Source organism: Herpailurus yagouaroundi, unplaced genomic scaffold (genome assembly GCF_014898765.1).
Source record: "Herpailurus yagouaroundi ecotype Mexico unplaced genomic scaffold, PumYag 140, whole genome shotgun sequence".
In the NCBI taxonomy this organism is placed as follows: Eukaryota; Metazoa; Chordata; class Mammalia; order Carnivora; family Felidae; genus Herpailurus; species Herpailurus yagouaroundi.
This window is the reverse complement of record NW_024412395.1, coordinates 75403200-75428740: the sequence shown is the minus strand read 5'-3', so window position 1 is coordinate 75428740 and position 25541 is coordinate 75403200. Positions and strand designations below refer to the sequence as shown.

The following is a 25541-nucleotide window of genomic DNA, read 5'->3' as shown; positions in this document are numbered from 1 at the left end:
CTTTCATATGGCTTCTTTCTCAGATCCTATCTTTGATGACTGTTCCTTAGAGTATTTCCTAAAACCAGGAATGACGTTCCCCAAAGATTAAAATTAAAAGGAAGTGGAGCTAAGATCGTTACTCAAAAGTCAAAATTGGGACTTTTCCTGAATGTATCAAATGATAGGGCAGCCAGGACAAGTGTGTGGCACGAATGGACTACTGATTGAAGGGATTGTTTCCTAGGCATTTTTTGTCGACCACAACTCCCGCACCACCACTTTCATCGACCCCCGGCTCCCGCTGCAGAGCAGTAGACCCACGAGTGCGCTGGTTCATCGGCAGCACCTGACCAGGCAACGCAGCCACAGTGCAGGCGAGGTGAGTCACGCGCCTTGGGGATGGGCCTGCGGGTTCATGGGAGCTGCAGGGATGTGGTGGTTTGTGGAATCTCTCTTATCGTTTTGTTTTTCCAGTTTGATTTAGAGATTATCATTTGGAGACTGAAAAGTGCCAGAATGCTGGCAGGGCTTCTCTGAAAATACCCAAAGCCTAATTTACACATTTTAAGAGCTAGATATTTTAAAAAAAAAATTTTTTTTTCAACGTTTTTATTTATTTTTTGGGACAGAGAGAGACAAGCATGAACGGGGGAGGGGCAGAGCGAGAGGGAGACACAGAATCGGAAACAGGCTCCAGGCTCTGAGCCATCAGCCCAGAGCCTGACGCGGGGCTCTAACTCACGGACCGCGAGATCGCGACCTGGCTGAAGTCGGACGCTTAACCGACTGCGCCACCCAGGCGCCCCAGAGCTAGATATTTGAAGAAAGATGGAAGAAATTAGAGAATTTTTTTATATTCAGAAGATGGTGAGAGAGCATTCTCCATGTATGAAATGTCCAAGAGAGGATGGTGGTAAACCCTTTTGCCCACCTAAGGACAGCTTCAGAGGAAAAAATAGGGCTAAAATTCAGTGACATATGGGAGGTTTTTTAAGTGAGGGTTGCTGGATTGGATTAAAGTCTTTAGCCAATGCTATGGGTTGTGGTGTCCTCACTAATAGTCTTTAAAATCATGATATATTGGGGCACCTAGGTGGTTCAGTCGGTTAAGCATCTGACTCTTGATTTTGACTCAGGTCATGATCTCACAGTTCAGAGGTTCAAGCCCTGCATCAGGCTCTGCTCACAGTGCAGAGTCTGCTTGGGATTCTCTCTCTCTCCCTCTCTCTCTCTGCCCCTCCTGCACTCTCTCTCTCTCTGTCTCTCTCTCTTAATCTCTCTCCCTCTCAAAATAGATAAACTTAATAAAATAAATAAAAATCACAATATATCTGAGCATTGATTCATGTACTCTAAGGAAGAGAAAATAGGCAGAATTAAGAATTCCTAAATTACTAAATTACTTCCTCTACTTTACTGGTTTGCAGTGACCTATGGTAACCACATGGGGGCTCTCTAATAGCCTAACCCACCCCCGCCCCCCCACCACCTCCACCAAGACAAAGGAAATAGTCTCTTCCTGTTTCCCTTTTTCTTTAGCAGCGTAAATAAAAGGAATGCTTTAGGTCAACTTTGTTTCTCTTTAATACTGGCTTAGTGTTGAATGTATGTCATCACTTGGTAAACATTGTTTCGAAAGATTTGCTTAGGCAAAAAGAATTAAGATTCTTCTCCTGCGTTCCTTTCTAGGTCTATGTGCATATTCTATTTTCAGTGTTACATTATAGGTCAAAGAGTTTTGTAGACTCTGTTATAAGGAAAATTACGAACGTGATAAATAACTGGATTTGATTAATCAAAATTCTACTCTTGGAATTTCCCCTCGTGATTTACAGACTTGTGGGTTTGCTGGTTGTATGTACAGAATATACTTGAGAAGCTCATATAAAAATGATATATAAATCCATTACAAGATGAGGTATGCACAAAAATATTTATGTTTTATGAGTAACTAATAAATCTTTACTTTGCTGCCATGGAAACCATTAGTGGTGACCTGGATGATGCCAACAGCATTCATCCTAAAAGCAGAAAACACACCTCTCACCTTTGGACTTCGTGTGTGATGTGTATCATAATTAGGGCCCTGCCTGACTTTATCACAAGGCCAGTGCACTTTAGCCACTTGTATTTTTTTTTTTTTTATTTTTTAGCCACTTGTCTTATCTTGACTTCACTGTATGAGCCGGCTGCTTGGTCTGGTCAGGTCTGCATCAGATTAATAGCTGTGCTCCTTTTGCTTTCAGTTCTTCTGCCTCAGAACTTGAGTTATTTCCATGGTCTAGTAGCAGCCTGTTGTGGGAGAGGGATCCTAAGGCACACATTCAAATGCAAGTTATCTTCTCCTGTTGATGGAGACTGAGTGGTAGAACAGAGCTAACCCCATAAAGCCTCAGCAGTCAGCCCCAGCCTTGTCAGACCATTTATGGGAAGGTGTTTTCTGGCACAGCTGTTGGAAGCCCGCACACCCCGCCGTGCTACACACATTTATCTGGCCTTGCCCACCATCTAAAGGTCTCCTTCGAGGAGGGAGGGTGTTGAAGAGAAGACATTTGGCTGTTCTGGGAAATAATGACACATGACCACGTCCTGACAGGAGGCAAAGTATATGTTTGTGTATTGAATGATAAGTTCTGTGACTGGCAAACAAGGTGTAGTTAATGATCGAATCTCCTCTGAGAGTGGCTGACTTCGTTCTTCAAAGCCAATAATTCAAGAGACGCACAGCAAGCAACTTCGATTATACACATGAGTCTTTCCATCTACTCTCTTATACTCATTTAGCAAACATTACAGGTAGTAGAAATTTTGCTGTATCTTCCATCCAACAAACTGATTCTTACCAAATGCGTGCAGTGTAGAAACATGGTGGTTGGGGTGAAGGATGCCAATAACGTATGTTCCTTGTTCTTATTAAGGAGAAAATGTGTGAAACAAACCATAATACAAGTGAGTAAAAATATGACTGAGGGGCGCCTGGGTGGTTCAGTCGGTTAAGCATCTGACTTTTGCTCAGGTCATGATCTTGTGGTTCATGAGTTCGAGCCCCGTGTTGGGCTTTGTGCTTACAGCTTGAAGCCTGGAGCCTGCTTCCGATTCTGTCTTCCTCTGTCTCTGCCCCTCCCCTACTCACACTCTGTCTCTCTCTCTCAAAAATAAATAATAAGACTTAAACATTTTTTTGAAAAAAATACGAATGAAATGCTTTATAAAATGTTAATGATGGCGGCTGCTTAAGAAATGTATACCAAGTACTTTGCGAGGTCAGAGAAGGGTGCATTTAAAGTCAGCTTGAGGGGCAGCTGAGTGGCTCAGTTGATTAAGCGTCCGACTTCAGCTCAGGTCATGATCTCACAGCCCCGCGTCGGGCTCTGTGCTGACAGCTCAGAGACTGGAGCCTGCTTCCGATTCTGTGTCTCCCTCTCTCTCTGCCCCTGCCTCGCTCTCACTCTGTCTCTGTCTCTCAAAAATGAATAAATGTTAAAAAAAAAATTTTTTTTAATAAAGTCAGCTTGAAGGGAAGGCAAGGTTTCATTGGGGAGGGGGGTTGCTGTTTGAACTATACTCTGAAGAATGAGTGAGAGCATTCTTGAAGGATAAGCAAGCAGTGTAGGGTGAGAATGGTAGTTTTAGTTTTAGGGCCTTTAGAAAAACCTGTCCCCAGGCACCTAACAGATACGATGTGATAAAATGGCTGTGAAGGTTTCGATGGGTGGGAATAGAAGCTCTGTTTTATTTTCTTATTTTTTTTTTAAATGTTTATTTAGCCTGGGGGGGGGTGCGGAGAGAGCACGCGAGTGTGCACGCAGATGAGCAGGGGAGGAGCAGAGGGAGAGCGAGAGAGAATCCCAAGCAGGCCCCAAGCTGTCAGCATAGAGCCCTATGCGGGGCTCGATCTCACGAGAACCATGAGATTGTGACTGGAACCGAAACCAAGAGTCAGACACTCAGCCCACTGAACCATCCAGGTGCCCCTAGAAGCTCTGTTTGAAAAGTACCAATTTGTAAATCCAATATGTTATTTGGCCTTTTGTTCTCTTTCTCTCTAATACTTCTGTTCTACTGTCATCTTAAAAGACTTGTGTAATACGGGCAAGGAGGGGATGCTAAAACAGAAGCTAAAGCAGTGTTAGAGTTTACTGATAAGACTATTAGTGGGCATTTTTGTTTACCTACTTGTATGTATGAGTTTCTAAATCTATAATAGGTACAATAAATAATTTTGGTTAGGGCAGCCCTATGGTAGCTCTTCCACAGCTGCTGCGATTAGCTGCCTGGTGTGGGAGGTTCAAACCAGAAAGAGCTGTTGTACCAGGTGCTCTAACAGGCATGTAGAATTGCTCCTGAGGAGATACCACACCAACCCTGAAGCCCACACGAAGCCAGCTGCTCTTCAGACTCTGCTGAGGCAGAGAATTCTCCGACCTGCCTTAGCCAAAAGAACGTATAACCTGGCACTCGTGCCCTCCAGGTTTTCTCTCCAATGCATTGTTCCAGGTTTTTGTTTTGTCAAACCAGAGGTTGTTCCCGATGAACAGGTCTGCTGCTGTTCGGCTTCTACAGCCCCAGTAATTGTACTCGTATGGAACTACCTCGATACCATGTGGTAAATAGTCACTGCCCGGCCCCTCTCGAGGATACGGATGCCTGAACCCTTCCCCTCGATTCGGCAACTAAAGCAGAGCTTGTGAGAACCCTGTGTCAGCTCCTCACCTGGCATCTGTTCCCATCAGTTGGTACTTAGTAGTCGTCAAGTATTTTGAACAACTAGGCTTGGTGTGCTGATTTAAACCAGTCTCGATCTTGGTGCAGAACATAAACGATGCTTTTGTTTGCAGGTAGGAGAAGATTCTCGACACACCGGACCACCAGTGCTTCCCAGGCCATCGAGTACATTCAATACAGTCAGTAGGCCACAGTACCAGGACATGGTTCCAGTGGGTATGTCATCCCATTCCAGAAACCTTTATCTTTGCTTTTCCTATCAGTGTGAATCATGCATCCTGTGCTGATACTTCTCTATTGGCAGCCTGCTACTTTTGCCCTGTACTCAGAAACGTGCATTATCCCTAAGAGACGTGCATTATCCCTAAGAGACCAATTTGAATCGCAAAACACTTCTGTCATACAAAATCCTATAGAATGAGATTTTTTATCTTGCTCTACGTTTTCTGAGCAGAGCTATTATATAAGATTGTTGAAGTTACTCTTAAGGCAAATATGTTATGTGGTCATTTCACATTAAGCATTGGACAAGCATATATATATTAGTATATACATAATGCTCAGGACAGAATTTTTTAAATTTTTTTAATGTTTATTTATTTTTGAGAGAGACAGAGAGAGAGAGAGGGAGAATGAGAGCATGAATGGGGGAGGGTCAGAGAGAGAGGGAGACACAGAATGGGAAGCAGGCTCCAGGCTCTGAGCTGTCAGCACAGAGCCCGACATGGGGCTCGAACCCATGAACTGTAAGATCATGACCTGAGCTGAAGTCGTACGCTCAACCGACTGAGCCATCCAGGCGCTCTGGTACAGAATTTAAATGGTGTGTGAGCCTATGGTAGCCTCAGAATAAGAAAGCAATTATGGCACATTCTTAAGGTTTTGGTAGAGAGCTATGTAGTTGTAGCAAATACAAGGCAGCAAGAGCCTCCAAAATTATAAAATACAAATAAATGAATGGGGCAAAGAGGCCTAACCAACAACTTGAATTAGTATTCACATGATGAGGTTGACGTAGATCGGTTTTCACACCTGGACCCCTAAGGCAGGTGGAGTAGACAGGTAGGTGGTAGGAGGCCATGTCAGCTCCCTGCTTCATCTTAAATTTGAGTAGTTCTCCATTTGTCTGTTTTTACCTTAAAATTTTTACTTCTTTAAGAAAAACTTTAATGTGAAATATAAAGTAATGCCTGTGGCATTACTTAGCTAAAGAAATTTGACAAACACTGGACAGGAAGAAATCTTGGATCAAAGTCTAAGAGTCTGTGTATTGTTATGCTGTTATTAATAGGATACCAAATGCTGCATAGAGAATTTTAAAGTCTTATGAAATTATTGCTAAAAAAGTTATATAGTCTCTGATCTTGAATGGAGTGTAAAACCCAGTGACAAAATTTCAGCTATCAAAGTGTTTTCTCAAAAAAACTATAAAAAGTGTTTTCATTATTTTTGTATGAGGAAATGTGCAGTTAGGTACACTTCAAGTTTGACAATGCGATTCCATGTTAGCAGGTAGTATTTTTTAAATTTTATTCACACTTAGCTAAAATTTGTATGCACAGGTGGCCTGATGCATAAAATGTGAACTAGCAAATGTTTAGAGCATTATATTTCTTTTGTTTGATCACTTGTGAGTTTAAGTAAGGCATGTTACTTGATCATATTTATGAACTGAATCAGAGTCACTGATGTTTGAAAATTCAGATATTCACTTCTGTGATTTAAATATGTCCATATTTCTGATTAGAAATAGATATAATCAAGATAAATAATCTTAAGTAAACAAATTAGTTTTCTTGACAAAAGAGGTATTAATTATTAGAGCCCTTAATGAATTTTAATTAACTATTTTTAAATTTCTATAGACATTAGCCAGTCTTGACAGAGGTGAATTTTTCTTTTAATTCTATGTACATAGTTGATGATTCCGTTTGTGTTGCAGCTGTTGGTATAGTTGGTTTGGTAAAAAGCTAAGTGTGGCTTAATGGCATTTATTTCCACAGAGAATTTGGGAATGGTTTGTCTTCTACCTTTTGGTAGTAACTGTTGCTGACAACTGTTTTTCTTTTTTTTTTTTAATTGAAGTACAGTTGACATACAATGTTATATTAGCTTCTAATGTATAGCATGATGATTCCACACTTGATACGTTACTCAGTGTATATCTGATACAAAATCATTACAGTATTGGTGACTGTGTTCCCTGTGACGTACTTTTCATCCCTGTGACTTACTTATTTTGTAACTGGAACTTTGCCCCTCTTAATGCCTTTCGCCTATTTTGTCTATTCCCTCAGTCCCTGCCCTCTGGGAGCCATCAGTTTGTTCTCTGTATCTATGAGTCTGTTTCTGATTTTGTTGTTCATTTGTTTGTTTTTTAGATATCACGTAAAAATGAAATCACACAGTATTTGTCTTTCTGGGTCTGACTTATTTCACTTAGATAATACTCTCTGGGTCCCTTCATTTTGTTGCAAATGGCAAGATTTCATTCTTCTTAATTGTGAAGTAACTTTCTATTATATATGTGTATAATATATATATTATACATGTATAAGATATGTATATATGTATATAAGATATGTACCACATCTTCTTAACTCATTCTTCATTCATCTATCGATGGACACTTAGGTTACTTCCCTATCTTGGCTATTGTAAATAATGCTTCAGTGAACAGAGGGATACATATATTTTTTAGAATTAGTGTTTTTGTTTTCTTCAGGTAAATATACAGTAGTGGAATTACCAGAGCATATGATATTTCTATTTTTAACTCTTTGAGGATCCTCCCTACTGTTTTTCATAATGGCTGCACCAATTTACGTTCCCACCAACAGTAAACAAAGGTTCCCTTTTCTCCACATCCTTGCCAACACTTGTTATTTCTTGTCTTTTTGATACTAGTCATTCTAACAGGATGTGAGATGATATCTCACTGTGGTTTTGATTTGTATTTCCCTGATGATTAATGATTTTGAGCATCTGTTCATGTGTCCGTTGGCTATCTGTATGTCTTCTTGGGAAAAAGAAGACCTATTCGGGTCCTCTGCCCATTTTTTAATGGGATTATTTGTGCTTGTGTGTTGTTTGTTTGCTTTTGGTGTTGAGTTGAATGAGTTCTTTATATATTTTGGATATTACCTTGTTTTTGATATATGATTTGCAAATATCTTCTCCCATTCAGTATACTGCCTTTTCATTTTATTGATGTTCCCTTTGCTATGCAAAAGCTTTTTAGTTTGATGTGGTCTCAATAGTTTATTTCTGTTTTTGTTTTCCTTCCTAAGGAGACATATCAGAAAAATGTTGCTAAGGCCAAGGTCCAAGAGATTACTCTCTAGGTTTTCTTGTAGGAGTTTTATGGTTTAGGTCTTTAATCCATTTTGAGTTCATTTTTATGTATAGCGTAAGAAAGTGGTCCAGTTTCATTCTTTTGCATGTAATTCTCCTGTTTTCATGGCACCATTTATTGAAGAGACTATCTTTTCCTTATTGTATATTCTTGCTTCCTTTATTGTAGATTAATTAGCCATATAAGCATGAATCTATTTCTGGGCTCTCTATTCTGTCCCTTTGATCTGTGTGTCTATTTTTGTGCCAATAGCCTACTGTTTTAACTATTGTAGCTTTGTAGTTGAGTTTGAAGTCTGGGATTGTGATACCACTAGCTTTGTTGTTCTTTCTCAAGATTGCTTTGGCTATTATGGGTCTTTTGTGGTTCCATACAAATTACAAATTTTAAGATTGTTTGTTCTAGTTCTGTAAAAAATGTTGTTGGTATTTTGATATGGATTGCATTGAATCTGTAGAGTGCTTTGGGGCATATGTACATTTACCAGTGTTAATACTTCCAATCCATGAACATGGTATACCTTTCCATTCATTTGTGTCATCTTTAATTTCTTTTATCAATGTCTTCAGTTTTCAAAGCACTGTTGTATTTGGGCAACTTTTGTTCTGTCTCTTTACCTCCCTGGATGGTTGCTATTTAGTCAGAAGATAGTTTTCCATTTCTAACAATTGCTTATGAGGTTGATTTTGGTAAGCAGTAGCTAAAAACCATCCATATCTAGAATCTTGTTTGTGATCTCATCCTGTAACTTGATAATAAATATGGCTTATGAAATGAGTTTAATTTGTGCTTAAGTCACACCTAATACATCTAAGTCCGATAATCATATAACAGGTAGACACAAATTAGAATTTAAGCATCTGTAGTGGCTTCAAACTATGACTTTGAGTAAAAGGAATATCAACCACAAAAAACAGACTTAAAGTTTGGATTTATGTGCATAAACTTAATAACAGATTTTTAAAGCATCATCATAATTTTTTTATTTTTTCAGCTTACAATGACAAGATTGTTGCATTTCTGCGCCAACCCAACATCTTTGAAATTCTACAGGAGCGCCAACCTGATCTTACCAGGAATCATTCACTCAGGTAACTGTTGTATTAGTATTTGGTTCAAATTCTGTAAGCCCCAACTATTAAATCATCAGTAATACTGATAATCATCTTGGAAATTCACTCTTTCTTTCTGGCAGTCTGAACAAAGGCATCTTGTACACAAAGACTTTATGTCATCAACAACCAGGTCATTGTAGTACTGGCTTTTCTCTATTAAGTATAAAGATTGAATAAGATTGACTAAAGAACCTAGAACCCTCTTTAAAGAAGAAATATGAAAAAGAAACAGAAATTCATAACCAAGAATCCATCCTTGATCTGCAGGTTATAATGAAAATAATAAGACACTAACCTTTTTGTGTGTAGCTTGAGTAAACAAAAGTAACTTAGACTTATAAAATCCTAGGCTTGGTATTCACATTTTTTCATAATAAAAACACAGTGGAACCCAAGGAAGGAATCTGATCCCCTCACTGTCCAGTATTACCCTGCATGACCCCTCTATTCTAAATAGCTATTCAATGCATCACACTTAAGTCCAGTTTTACTTTCCTGAATACATGCTGTTCCTGTTCCTGGCAAGTTTTTCTCTTGTGTGTTTGACAAGAAAAATCTTTCTCATAAAACTCAATGCAAACTACCTCTTCTTGAAGCCTCTCAGCTCCACTGTGAGCTCTTACTCTCAAGATCTAGACTAGAGTTCCTCAACCTTGGTGTGGTAAGCATCAGTGGAGATGGGAAAAGATGTGAGTTTCTGCTGAAAATGTGACATAACTCAAAGCTCATTTGGTTTATATGCTACCTTTACTGGTAGAAATATGTTTTTGTCCAGTGGTGCCATCTTGGCCCACAGCCGTGATTCTCTAAAACTACTGTATTTCGTTGTATCAAGCTTTTTTCATCAGAATCACCTGGGGAGCTTTGTAAAGTACAAAATGCCAGGTCTTCTCTCCCCTAACTCTTCTCCCTTCTCTGAATTTAACCCCCTACCCTCCTACAACTTGTCCAGAAATTTAATTCAGGAGGTCTGTGGGAGAGCTGAAGCATTTAATATCTTAAAACTTCTCCATATGACTCCAGTGGCACATTCAGGTGTAATAACCTCTGTTCTAGACACTAATTTCATAATTAATTATGTAGCATATCACATTGTCCTTTATACTATTTTGTTTATGTGACTTTCATGCTGTAATTTGACTTTTCAAATCCTTATGCTTTTTTTTTCAACTAGACTATAAGTTTCTTACAAATATGGATCTTCTTCAACTCATTATTTCTCCTCCTTATTGTTTAAATATCAAGAATATTACTTGGCATATAGTGAATGTAGATAGATAGATACATAGATACATAGATACACAGATAGATGGGGATAGAGATTTTCTTGTTGATTTGAAAATAAATTGTCAAATATTCTTCTTATTATGTTCTTAGTCTCTCATATCTTTTGTTGAGGTATCATTGATATACAATATTATATTAGCTTCAGAAATACAAAATAATGATTTAATATTTGTATATATTGTAAAATGATCACCACAATAAGCCTAGTTAAGGTCCATCAGCACACATTATTATAGATTTTTTTCTTACGATGAGAAGTTTTAAGATCTCCTTTTAACAACTTCCCAATATGTGTTATAGTATTATTAACTTTAGTTGCCATGCTGTACATTACATCCCTATAGCTTACTTATTTTATAACTGGAAGTTTGTATGACCCCCTCTGCCCATTTTGCCCCCCCCCATCTCCTGTCAGTCTCTTATAGCTTTAAAGATGTCATTAGCTTCCAGAGTTTCTAAAGGCTACATGTAATTTCAAGTATGAGTATAAATATCACTTACAAACAAACAGAAATCCCAGTTTCACATTAGTTAACATCTAACTCAAGTCTCAGTGCTTTTCCCAACCTGACAAGCATGCTGTTCCCAATCACTCACAAGAAAGTCATAAAATTTAGACGAGCTGTCATTTTGCATATTCGTGTACTATAGCATCTACTCAGTAATCCATGGTCCACTGGAGCATCTTGTGTAAGAAGTTTTAGTTAGCAAAATTGCATAAATAAACTCCTCAGTTGTCTAATGAGAGATCTTAGATTCTGGACCACAAAGCAAAACAAAAAAACAAATCTCTCCTCTTTTGCTAACCACAAAATAAGGAGAACTCGGTTTTCTTTCTTTCCCACCAGCTCTAGCCCCACTGCATAGACATACTTCTAGTCAGTATCTATTCCTGTCAAAGTACCCCCTCCCAAAAAAAAAAAAAAAAAAAAAACAAGAAAGAGGAAGCCCAAGGTTTCTACTTTTACTCTGCTCTCCACATTATTATTTACAGCGGTTTAACATATCTTTACATTTCCACCATGGGAGATATCAGATGATTTAATCTACCTGAACAGCACATCTAACAGCATCGTTGTCTCCAGTGATTTGACAGAACCTTAATAGACCCTGACAGAGGGAAAACTGCTGGGCCCCAGTTGGTATCTTTCAGTTTTGTTTTTGTCTTTCTTTCTGCTTTTCAAAGTCTTAAGAGTCTCTAATCTCCTAAAGATTGGCAAGGATTTTTCTTTTTTAGTGACACCCAGGGTCTTCAGCTGAGCCCATTCTTCTAACGTAGCTCTCACAGGGTGATCTAATGGCAAGAAGTTATTTGATAGGTTTTGAGATAAGTTTCCGCTTTATTCCAAAGTACTTACAAGTTTCTATTTCTGAATTATTTATGCTTTCTGAAACTATTTACAGAATCTGATCATAAAAAGCTTATGCTGTCATGACAAGTAGAAGGAAGCAGGGACATAAATCAGTGAGATAATGCTGTTCCTCTTAGAGTGTGTGTCATGGTGCACTTTTATTTTCTGAAAAGTTTGTGGTAGTTAAGCATCCTGCTTATCACAACAACATAATGGGGAAGTTCGTATATGTAAGAGAACATTCTGCTTTTATAGTGAGAACCTGCACCGTAAGACGCATTCCCACAAACGCAGGGGTGGGGAAACAGTTGGGGCTCTTTAATCTCGTGTTTCAGTGATACCTTTAATAAAAGATTTATGCATGGGATAGAGCCACTGTGTAATTGTGTGTCAAAGGTAACAGTGGGCCTTATATTCATATTCCAAGCGAGGCTTCCCCATACCAGCATCCTTCTGTGTGTATGCTTCCTCATCTGTGGCACAGCCGCTTAAAAGCAATATCCCTTCTTATGCTCTCCATGAGTATAACGAGGAAAAGTGCTAGCCGGAGGGAGAGTCAAATGGATACACCTATTTACTTTGTGTTTTTCTGTTTGCTTGTGATTCCTCGTAAACCAGAGAATGGCCAGCAGTTTATTTAGTTTGTATCCATGTGTAGTTTCCTCTTCCTTGAGACTGCACTTGCGTATCTGTGATCGTAGAAAGGCTATGGTTTTCTATGCAATGGGATATGGCTTTAGCTTTCAACTGCTGTATTTAAGTCACTGCTCCCTCTAACTTTATCTGTCATGCAAATGCGATGCTACCAACTTTTCGTCTCCCTTTTTTTTTTTTTTTTTTATTTCCTCAGAAAAGATTTATTTCCTTGGCTAGAAAACTCAACATCCATAAGTCAGTACCACCTCCTTCAAGTGGGCACTGTCCTCCATGGGTTACTGTATCCTACTAGGGGCTCTCATTAGAAGACAGTATTCATGCTAAGAAGCTTTTTATATATGTGACATTAAAATAAAAGTCAAAATAATATGTTCTGATATTTTATTTGGAGACAAATATATTCATTTAAAAAAGAACCTTTTAATGATATTTTATTAGTGAATATACTGAATACAAATTCAATTAAATTTTTGGTATTGGTATTTGTACAACACTACATTATGAGCAAGGATCTATGTGTCATAAAACTGAATTAAGAGTTGAGAATAATCACTCTTGTGTGGTTATGAGGTCTAGCCAGTAAATCTACTCCCTGCTGGTCTAGCTTTCCCCAGGTATAGGGATAATTATTTTGGGTTTCAGGTTGATTCCGTTTCTATTTGTGAGAATCATGTGACCATAACAGACCTACATTTCCAAATCTTATGGGAAGTAGAAATAAACATTGATCTTTCTACTGTGTGGCTCTATCCTTCAAGTCAGACCATGTCCTGTGACTATAGTAAAGGGTATGAGCAATCAATCAAATAGTCGATGCTAATTCTCCTTTCTTGGCGTTACACCATTAGAGAAATCATGGGATTTCTCTAAAATTGCCCTCAGGCAGTGTTTTTAGACCATGTATTTTTGAAGGTGTTACTGAATGGTATGTGGGTACAGAGTCTGCAGTCCAGAGAGTTTTTGTGGTTTCGAGGCATTGCTGCTTCTGATTGTTTCTAGTCACGTGCCCTTCTTTAACTTCACCAAAAATGTTGGTTGGTTTCAATGAGAGTATGTTCTGTGGGAATTCCGGTCTTGAGACTATGTTTCATTGTCCTCAAATGATCTTCTGCTAGCGTTGATCTTCTGGGGTGATTCTGTGCACTTGAGGAAGTGGTTACAAAGGTCTAACTGAGAGACAGCAACAGCTAGCAAGCTTTTCCTGTGTTGTCTCTGTACAGTTTAGTATCTTGTTAGAACAGTCGTAAATGTTCGTATTAAAAGATTGCCTCTTTATCTGCCTTTGCACTTCCCTCCCGGGGTGGGGGGGGGGGGCTCTGTTTTAGCAAACAATCTGATGTCAGCTCTCTGCTTCTCTTTTTCTGCACCACAACAAAAAATGATAGTTTATTTCAGACACTGAGTGGAGTCAGAGAAATTTGTTAGGAGCCGACTCTGTTATAATCTTGTGCCCGGTTGTGTTTTACTGAGCATTCCTTATGTGCATAGCACAATGCTAGGTACTTGGGGAACATGAAAATAAAGGAGGAACGGCTTTTACTTTGAAGAAATTCATGTTTCAGGGCGCCTGAGTGGCTTAGTCAGTTAAGCGTCCAGCTCTTGATTTCGGCTCAGGTCACAATCCCACCGTCAAGGGACTAAGCCCCAGGCACTGACAGCACAGAGCCTGCTTAGGGTTCTCTCTCTCCCTCTCCTACTCCCCAACTCACACTCTCTCCCCCTTCTCTCTCTCTTTCTCAAAGAACCCCCTCATGTTTCAAAAGGAATTTATGTTGTAAGTGAATGGCCAGCCCAGTGAGAAAGTACACTGGGGGACGTGCTGGAACGTATTCTAAAGGACACACAGAGAGAAACATACCCATGCAGAGAGGGTCAGATAGAAAGTGTTATTTGAGTATTATCTTAATCCTCGTTAGGAACCACGAAAATTGAATAGGATTTCTTCATTAGAATGAATGCAGTGAAGATAGGAATGAAAAGGACTGCGACAGATTCCTTCTAACTCTGTAAATTGATAAAATAAACTTGAATATAGTAATATAGCTCTCAAATGTCCTTCTAATCAGAGTCATATGTATCTTTAATAATACTGCTCAAGCTTGTTATGTTTATTTTAGTCACTGAGTGGACTCATGGAAAATTGTTAGGAGCCAAAACTGTTATTTTCCATTCTAAAAGGAAAAATATTGCAGATCTACAATGTTGACTTTAATCCCTTTTATTTTAGTGAAATGTAAGTGTGCACAAATATAAAATATGCAAACACTTCTTACAACTTTTATGAACTATAAAACCAAAAGACATATAAATTAAGGAAAAACTGTAAAAAATAACATTTAATTGAATCATATTAATGTGAGATTTTGTTGTTCGGAATCCAAATTACCAGTATTGAGATCGTGGTCAGTGGAAAGATACATTTGTGCTTTTTGTTTCACTTGTGTTTGACTTGATTCTTTCCATTTTGTATCTAATGGTTCACCAAAAGCATCTGTGGCAATATTGTCACCATCATTTTTCTAAATCAGTAGCTTATTTTTGTCTCCTAATTTACCTACCAATTTTATTTTTACCTACTAATTCATTGTTTTGATGAGCCAATTCATTTAATACCCCCCACTGCAATACTAAAGAAAAAAATATTTTTAAATGAACCCTGTGATGATTCTACCACTACTTTTCTATTTGTAAAAAAGTATTGTAAAACTTGTTCTTATAATAAACTGTGACATCTTTAAGGCTTTAGTTAACCTAAATGCATAATTTACTTTCAAAATCAGGGGCACGTGGGTGGCTCAGGCAGCTAAGCATCCGACTTCGGCATAGGTCACGATCTCACCATTCATGCATGAGTTTGAGCCCCACGTTGGGCTCAATGCTGACAGCTCAGAGCCTGGAGCCTGCTTCAAATTCTGTGTCTCCCTGTCTCTCTCTGCCCCTCTCCCTCTTGCACTCTGTGCCTCTCTCTCTCAAAAATGAGTAAAAACATTAAAAACAATTTCAAATCCATTTATTTTGTTATTTCTTTAGCCTATAGCAATTTATATATATACATAACCTTGCCCCAGTTCATCAATGTCAGTATGCAAATTAATACTGCAAAAGAAAAGCTTTGCCTTTTTAATTGGTAAGAGAATTGTGTGTGTGTGGTAGATGGGGACTGCTCCTACCACACTTACCATCCAAGGCCCTGCCCACCTCATGGCCTGCTCACCAACACTTTCCTCTCTGATCTTGGAGCAACAACTGTCTTGTCAATGCAAACAGGAGAACTGAAGTCAGATGGCAGTATTCAGTCATAGTGTCATTCAGATTATCCAAAACGTGCCTGCCTAAATAGTAGCAGTTTTGATCCTCAATGTGAAAATGTGGAATTTTTTAATTCCCCCAGAATTTGAGATGATGTCTATAGATTTCTAGCAGACAGTGATGCCAGTTTGAGAAATACTGGTATGGAATATCAGGCAAATACCTAATAACCAAGATGTAGTTCCCGTTTGTTTTTGTTTTTCTTAGAAAAGATTGGCGACATTTCTGAGACTATCTGCCGACCTTCTCTTCCTCGGCCTTCGTGTGCTTTCTTGACGTTCAGTGAACCAGTGCCCTCTTTGTTTTTATGTGAAAGGACTTTATGGGATAAGGGTGGGTATAAGGCCTAAACAGAATCCAGTGAAGGGAATGGCCCTATTCTATTTAAATATTTTCATATAATACTAGAATTGGCTTTCTCTCTTCCAGTGCTCCATGAACTCTTTGAGGAAGGAACTAGGTCTCCGACCCTATTGGATACCTAGTGTGTGATAACCAGGCCCAGCACGCAGTAGACCCTCAGAAAAGTGAAAGAATGAATGTTAGTATAAGAAGGTCCTTAGTGGCACAGTGTGCACCAGATGACAGACAGCCCCAGTGTCGTGTTCCTGAAAGCATATGACTCTTGGCTGGTCAGTGCCATAAATTAGCTGGCCTGGTAGAAAACTAGCCTCAGCTTGCCTCTGGTATGTTCTGGCTTAAAGAATCAGACCAGTTGCCTTCACTGTCTAATAGTATCTGAAAAGTGATGAAAAGTTTCCCAATTGGCGTATTTCCTCTGGTGTCTTTCCCTTTCATCACTCTGTCATCCGTGTGACTCAGGAAGCTGTGATCTTTTCCTTGTTCCCAGGAAGCCACAGTCCATATCACTCACCTTGCTCTGTGTAGCTCCAGTTAAAGAAGTGGAAGGAAAGTGTGCACCCTGTTTGTTTTCTCGTTTGTTTGTTTGCCTGATCCATTGTGATGACGGGCTAAGGAGATAAACTGTGGATTTACTGGAGATAGCTTTTGATTGTTCAGGATCAAAGTATGTTCTTACTGACCCTTATAAGAATATTTCTTGGATTAAGTTATTGTTCATTTTTCTCCAAGACCACTTTTCTCCAATGTAGCTTTTTTTCTTTACCTTATACAAATTAATACGGTGTGCTTTAAAATAGTATCATGTAAATGAAGGGAAGCAACAGGAAAATTTGTATTAAAATTTTATTCATATAAAGAATTGAAGATAGTAGCATATGGTGACTCATCAAAAAGAAAAACATGCCATTTTTACATAATATGTAATAAAATAATGGCAGAAATAGCTCACATTGTCATGTTTGGTATGTGTAAGTATAAGTATAGACACATTTGCACAGGTATACACATAATCTGTTCCACCAACTGTAGTAACTAAAAGTGTTTTGGATTTTTCAGTTATTTCAAAGAGCCATATGCCTTTATATTGAATATATAATAAATAGATACTATCTGTCTCCAAGTAAGAATGTGCTCATCACACATAATTTAGAGGTATACCCCCAGGAAAATAGATGAATATCCCTACACACACGCGCGCGCTTTTCGGAATAACAGGGAATTACCCTGAATGATCTAGACAGTTGCTCAGATTCAAGCCCACAGCAGGCTTTAACTCAAAGCAAAGACTGGGTTGGATGGTACCACTACCTCTAATAGTGCATGGGTAGCAAAATGAATGAAAGCAATAAAGGAAGCTTTTTCCAGCATTAGGACGTGGTGATGTTGATGCTCACTGGGTCCTCCTTGAAAGCAAGGACGATGTCTCTCTTGGATGTGGATTCCCGTATTATGCATTAGATACCACATGATAGATACTGTATATATAAATGTTTTACATATATAATATATATATATATGTTTATATAACATATAACATAAATATTTGTATATGTTTGTATAACATTGTGTGTGTGTGTGTGTGTGTGTGTGTGTGTGTGTGTGTGTTGTGGCTACTATTTTTTAAATGGTACCTAAGTCACTCAGTTTTGTTTCAAAAGCCTACCACATATGTTTTGAGCTGTTTCTTCGCTTGCATAGGGAGAAGATCCAATTTATCCGAACTGAAGGGACCCCAGGATTGGTGCGTCTTTCAAGTGATGCAGACCTTGTCATGTTGCTGAGGTAGGTAACCAGCTTTTGAAGTAGAAAGTCTTTCTGTCATCAGATACTGTGGAGCATTTTAGAAAATAATATGCCAATATTCGTAGCCTAAGAATGTCTCCATTATTTTCAAAGACTTGTGGAATACTCATGTTGAAAATGTAGCATGCTGGTTTAGTGATAATTCATTTCAGATTGCATTTCTTATCCTAAGATGTGTTTGATGTATATTCTTTTACCCTGGTGATAAATGAGGTGGTGCTGGAGAAGTGCAAGGTTAGTAGAGGCCGATGGATAAAATGTCCCCTCACAGAATGGAACAGAAGGGTATACAGGGCTTTACCCCTTTGGAGTAGAAGAGAGGTTGAATTTATATTTTCTTTCAATTTTTTTTCCCTCAAAGTATGCTTTTCTCCTTTTTCTGATTTGTCCTGATTTTTTAAAGTGATTTTGAGAGTTTAGGTTTTGGAAGTTAGATCAGAAAGTTGCAATTTGGTGACTGGTACTCACTGCCAACTTGATGGCCCTTCAAAAAATTAACCAATTGTGGGGCTCCTGGGTGGCTCAGTCGGTTAAGCGCCCGACTTCAGCTCAGGCCATGATCTCCCGGTCCATGAGTTCCAGCCCCACGTCGGGCCCTGTGCTGACAGTTCGGAGCCTGGAGCCTGTTTCGGATTCTGTGTCTCCCTCTCTCTCTCTGACCCTCCCCCATTCATACTCTGTCTCTCTCTGTCTCAAAAATAAATAAACGTTAAAAAAAAATAAAAATTAACCTATTGTATTTTCTTTCCTGATGGTTAGATCAGCTTTGGTTTTAAATTTTAGAGAGTTTAGAAGGGAAACTGGCAAGTTTTCATAAGAGTTTTCATTTTTAATATTATCCCACAAATGTAGGAGGCTAGAGTAAAATAACACCTTGCTCTACCCAATAGTCAAGACACTCACCACTGTAACTTCCAAAGAATTAAAGGGAAAATCATGCTGAACCAACCACACAGTGTTTTATTTATCCCAAAGTGCTAACTAACGATCTCCTTTGTGATATTCATGATGATCTACACCCTAACCATTTCTAACTGCCTACGTGGTAGTTGCCCTATTTGTAAAACTGAAGTCAAAAAATTGTTTTCCTTTACTGGATAGTTGGAGCATAATTCAAATCATGTCCCCCAGAGACTTCACCTTACCTGATTCTCAACAAGACCTGTTGGGAGGCAGGGTCGCTTCTCAGTCTGAGAGATGACTGTGACTCTGCCAGAATGAGCTAGTTCTGAAAACAGACTGTTGGTCAATTAGTATGTGGCATGATGTTTCTACCATAGTTTAGTTGGTGATAAAATAGTTTTGTTACAAAATTCTGACTAGGATATGACACTCTCGCTTCACTCTAGACATCTAAAGCTTTTAATTTACGCCAAAGAATTCTGCTTTTGGAATTAGTAGAAACAAAAATGATTACAAAACAGAAATCATGATTATTATTCACCTTGTCTTAGTTAAATAATCTTTAGATGGTATAGTCCTAAATATTTTAAGTTACAATATAGCTTAGAATATTTGTACTTTAATAAACACTGCTGTTTGCATGAGTTTCTATGTGTTATGTGGTTGAATTTTAAAATATTTGAAAACTGATGTACATGTATGTTTTATGTATGTTTATATATACATATATACATATATATGTATATCTACACACACACACGTATATACATACATATATAAACACATATTAAGAGCAAGGCTACACTTTCCCCCATTTGGAAAATAAGCATGTTCTTTGAAGTTAATGGGTCTTTGGAGAAGCATGAGACATTCACTTATTAAATAATTGTTCTATAATTACATGCAAATGATGTATTCAATTCTAGAGTTATTTCATTTAGATGATCAAATGTAATTTATTATTTTAATAATTGTACAAATGGTGACACAATTATTACATGTGTCTACTTAAATAATGTTTAATAGTTACTAAAACATTTTCAGATATCCTCAGTTCTGTATTTTTCATTTTACTTTGGAGTTTGAGTAGTTTGAATCAGTGACTATAAACTCCAGCAATGGGCTAGTTGCACATGTAGTGAAAGACTCTGTGTCTATTTTTGTATTGTGTCTATTTCTTAAAAAGGAAAATCACTCCTCTTACAAATGGACTTGATTATCGGCAAGCCGCAGTGTAGACATGCCGTAGTTCTAGGAAATTATTCAATTCAAAATAAGCCCATGTAAGGTTATTTTCCAAAATAGCTGTTCTAAAACTCAGGAATTTGTAAACGACCTTGCTGCATTTGTTAATGATTATTCTATTTCATATATTCTTTCATTCACTCAACTCTTATAAAAAATGTACTTCTATCAGATTGATAAATTTAGCTGCGTTAGAATTTTAAATTTTATATAATGAAGGATACCATATATAAGGCATAATGAAAGGTAACACCCTGAAAGAATATATTCACAACACATAAAACAAAGATATTATGAATGCACAAAGAGTGCCTTTAAATCAATTTAGAAGAAAAGAGCCCAAGAGAAAAATGGGCAGAGGGTATACAAAGGCATGTCATAAAATTGAAGTAAGAATAGCCAGTAAACTTACAGAAAGATGCTAGCAATCATAAAATGCAATTTCCAGTAATGAAATAGTATTTCACACCATCGGATGAAAAAAAATCAAAAAGTGGGATAATATATAAGGTGAGATTTAGGGACTCTACTACTGTCTGGACTTGGTGGGATTACAATTTCTGCAACTTTTTCAGAGTACAATTTGACAATGCCTTGTATAGTTAAAAAGGCATACGTGTTATGACAGAGCAATTCTGTTCTTAGATACATACCATATTTATACTAAGAAATCTTCCAGGTTCATGGGGCAAGAAACACAGGATCCTCATTGCACCGTTACTGATAAAAGCACAAAGTTGAAAAACATTAAATGTTTGTTAAAAGAGACAGGTAAAGAAATTGATTTGTTCATAGAATGGACTCCTGCATAGCAGGTAAAAGTCATAAACTAGATACTTATGTGTCGACATAAGTTCAAGAATGTTATATACTTACATAGCCCTTATGTAGTTTTTTAGCAGTGCATAAGGCAAAACTATATTCATCTATGGATATATGTTATAAATATAAAACTATGGAAGGAGGATACCTTGTTAAAGTCCTGATAGAGGAGGACAAGAGGGGCTTCACTTACACACTATACACATACAGATTATACATGCATGTATATGCAGATTTATAAAGGTCTGTAAGTATGCATGTGTGCTTGTCTGAAGCAAAAATAATAGTGATAACATTTGTGAATCCTGGATGATATCTCTTAAGTGTTTTTATATTACTCTCTATCTCTTATGTATTAAATTTTCTAATAAAAATATTTCTATCAATATAAAAGATATCAAAGTATTGATTGTATTTAAAGGAAATGATAAATGGAGCAAAAGGACACAGGTATAGGTATCCAAGGAGAGTGTGTTAATTCTTGCTCTTCAGTTAATGTAGTTATAGGTTTACCGACCTTTGTGGGATCAACTGTTACATGGGACTTTCCCTTCAATTAATTTAAAATTCACATTATTTCAATGGTCATTGATTTATTGACAAAGAAAAAGGACCTTTTCGGGGCTCAATTTGGTACTATACATATGATTAATTCCTGCTTCTGTTTCCAAAACTTTTGACTTTTGTAGTTTAAAAGTGGAAAGATGGCTTTAAAAAATAATATCATGTCTAAAAATTTGCTACAGCAGCGTGGCAGACGTGTGCATGTGAATGAAGAACCAGCACAAGAATCATCACGTTGTTATTGCGTTGCTATAACCCTGGATTTCTCAGCCTCAAAAGTATTGCCATTTTGGTCTGGATACACCTTTGTTGCAAGGAACTATTCTGTGTTTTACAAGATGTTTATCAGCATGCTGGCCTCTGCCCACTAGATACCAAAAACGTACCCTTTCCCAATTATGACAACCAAAAATGTCCTCTGACATTGCCCAAAGTCCCCAAATGCTATGAGAGGAGTGCAAAACTGCCTCAGTTGAGAACCAGTGCTTATAACCCTTGAGAGTCTTTTCCTTAATCTCTGAGTGATTCAACTGGTGCTCCTTTTTTTCTGAGTGTTTTCTGAAAACAGGTAACAGGTTTCTAGATTTGGCCAAGTGGGATGAAAACCTGCTTCTACCTCTTAATTAAAAAACACCAGGGCTCTTACTTTTATTATTATTTTAATTCTACTTCATCAACTGTCAAGAGCTTAGTGCAGTTGGTAGTATTTTTATCAGAATATTTAATGAAAAGTCTGTCATTCTAAGATCTCATGTCCCTGGTTAATATCTTTTAGGAGAGTCCTAGAAAGAAAAATTTCAATAGGGAGACAAAAGACACTGGACTGAATAATCTAAAATCAAAATCCTCACATTTAAAAAACATTGTGAAGCCTGAGTAAATAAGGGAGCTAGTTATTTAGGAGTTGTAATTATTTAGGAGGTGTTTTGTTTTATTTGGCTTTTAATTGTCCAGTTAAATCCTGAACCCTTTGCACATTGAGACCCGGTTGTATATTTTTTAGAACGAAGGTAGAGAATATATTCTGAGCTTCTGTTATGAGTTCTCAATAAACATTGTCTGCTGTGTTTGAATCTTATTCTTAAATCTAAAAACCTAGGTACCGTGATCAAGCAAACATGGAAATTCAGACTCACATATTAAAGTGGCAAAATAGAAATCTAGGGGAACAACAAATAGTTGTTCTAGGGAAAGACAAACACTATATGATTGTACTCGTATATGGGATTTAAGAAACAAAACAGATGAACATGGGAAAAAAGAGAGGCAAACTGGAAAACAGACTCTTAACTATAGAGAACAAACTGAGGGTTGCTGGAGGGAGGTGGGCAGGGATGGGCCAAATAGGTGATGGGGATTAAGGGTACTTGTTATGATGGGCACTGGGTATTACATGTAAGTGATGAATCACTAAATTCTACACCTGAAACTAATATTGCACTGCATGGTAACTAACTAGAATTTAAATAAAAACTTGAAAAAAGGAAAAAAAATCTTGTCCAAAGTTGGTAGGAAAATAGGCAAATAATCACAGGTTTCACAGAAGTTGCAACAGACGGCTGTTTGTCCCAAGAATTACCTACAGGAGGAGGACAAGCGCTCCCTCTGGAATGTGAACTGGACCTCAGAGTGAGAAATTGACTGTCTTACTCATGTGGAATGAGGCTTCTCCCCACCTATTTGGCTAAAGTATGCATTTTGTTTCTTGTCTTTCCCCAGTTTATTTGAAGAAGAGATAATGTCTTATGTGCCTCCACATGCCTTACTTCACCCCAGCTACTGTCAGTCCCCACGTGGCTCCCCCGTGTCCTCTCCCCAGAACTCACCAGGTGAGTCCCACCTGCTGCTCATGGTGAATCCTCTGAGAAGTGTACCCTAAAGTCAGACCTTCTGCCCTTTGTAAAGGACAGTAAGGGAACACTTTGGGCGTATCTTTAGTGTTAGCACAAATGCACATTGTGTGCCACGGCTTGTTTCCATGGCAATTCATTTTGACAGGAAAATAATGACATTCCGAAATAGGAGGATAAATGTTAGCAGTATGATATACTCAGATACAGGATTTACTTTTCATTATATCATGTAGTGCCTAATATATATTGGAACATATCAGGACACAAAGTGTTATGTTAGCTTTGGGATTTAAAACGTCCTAGTTAGAAATCTTATTCCAATAAAAAAGAAATCTCTACTTTCAAGAAATAATACAGGATTAAAATTAGTTGAATGGACTTGGATAGTTTTTTCCTGCAATAATCACTAACTGCATTAGATAGGAAGACTAGAGACACATGGGTAGATAGAACATATTGCTAGAGAAAATAAACTAAAATTTTTATAAAATTTTTAAGTTTATTCATTTACTTTGAGAGAGAAAGTGCACACACAAGCAGGGGAGGGGCAGAAAAAGATCATGACCTGAGCCGAGATCAAGAGTCAGAAGCTTAACCAACTGAGCCATCCAGGCTCCCAACAAACTAAAATTTTTAAGTTCAGATTCTTTTTTGAAAGAGGTATGGTATGAATTAAGCAGTAAATGGATGTATGGATGAATGGATGGTAGAAAATGCAGTTTAGGAAATGAGTTTTTTAAAGGAAAGTAGTCATCATGTTGACAGAACATCAGCTGTATTTATTTTTATTATAGACCGTGTATTGTTTACACTTTAATAGCTATCAGAATTTAAAACTGTTTTAATAGAAATACAACCTCCATATGTGTCCCTAGAAGCTACTCTATGGTCTTTGATATATGACATGTTTTCATAAATCCTATGATAATGAAGCTACTGCCTAATTGAATACCACAAACAGGAAAAGGTCTATTAATTTGTTCTTTAACACAGATTTATTGAGCATCCAACTATGATCCAAGCAAGGAATTAGACTCTGGTGCTACAAAGATGAATAATACCATCTCAGCCTTTGAAGGATTGGTGGTGGGGCACTGAGTCCACAAATAACTCTGTAAAGCCCTGTGGTTAGTTCTGTAATGAAGAGAAGTTTGGGAACACAGATACGGGAATGGTTTTTTCCTTCAAGACTGGGAGCGGGTGTTTGGGGAAAGATGAAGACAACAGGTATGAGCGAGCCTTGAAGGGTGATGAAGGCGAGCCAAAGGAAGGAAGGTGTTCTGGGTGAATGAGGAGCGTAAGCTGAGTCTCAGAAGCATGGAAGTAGTTTAAGCCATTAACAGATACAAGTAAGAGCAAGTTCTCAAAGCTCAGGTTGGAAAGATAGGCCAGGGCTAGTTGGTCATTGAAGCTTTATTTTGTAGTCCATATGGAGCGACTGAAAATTTATAAACAGAGGAATATCCTGTTATACAAAGATCAGTTTGGCAGCAATTTGGAGGCTGGATTAGAAGACAAGAGAATGGTGGGGCGCCTAGGTGGCACAGTCGGTTAAGCATCTGACTTCGGCTCCAGTCATGATCTCATGGGTTGTGGATTTGAGACCCGTGTCGGGCTCTGTGCTGACAGCTCAGTGCCTGGAGCCCGCTTCAGATTCTGTCTCCCTCTCTCTCTGCCCCTCCTCTGCTTACGCTCTGTCTCTCTCTCAAAAAATAGATAGATAAACAAACAAACATTTAAAAGAAAACAAGAGAATGGAGTCTAAGAAACCACTTGGGAGGCTGTTGCATTAACCCGGGTGACCTGCTAAAGGGCTGGATTAGAGGTGATGGAGAAACAGAAATTAGTTCAAAGGATATGTAGGAGATCTAGACACGAGGACTTTGGGTCTCCACCACCGAGACTACTAGGCAGATGGCAAACTATTGGCCAAGGAAAGGAAAAAGATTAGACTGGAAGGGAGAGGTTAGATGAGTTTAGTTTTGGACATGGTTTGTTGAGGAATCTCTGAGCCATCCAACTAGAGATACCAAAGATGTCTGGAAAAGATAATCGTGGAGCTCAGGAGAGGTTGGTGGCCAGGCATATACATATGCTGGTGGCAGTTGAAGCCCAAGGCAAATTAGAGGAACTAAGGAGGACAAGCTCATGGAAAGAAGAGAAACCAGAGGATGGTAACATTGAGGAACTCCAGTATTTAAGGGAT

The 25541-nt window shown here is 38.1% G+C and overlaps 1 protein-coding gene across 6 annotated transcripts in view; it reads left to right on the top strand.

The window, feature by feature from the left end:
* HECW2 (HECT, C2 and WW domain containing E3 ubiquitin protein ligase 2) overlaps positions 1–25541 on the top strand; it is a 392473-nt gene that overhangs the window by 312231 nt on the left and 54701 nt on the right. For all 6 annotated transcript variants that reach the window (XM_040475725.1, XM_040475723.1, XM_040475726.1 and 3 more), the window contains 5 exons: positions 227–361; positions 4821–4923; positions 9057–9153; positions 17844–17927; positions 23202–23311. In XM_040475725.1, coding sequence (XP_040331659.1) covers positions 227–361; positions 4821–4923; positions 9057–9153; positions 17844–17927; positions 23202–23311 — 529 coding nt within the window. The remainder of the gene's footprint in view (positions 1–226; positions 362–4820; positions 4924–9056; positions 9154–17843; positions 17928–23201; positions 23312–25541) is intronic.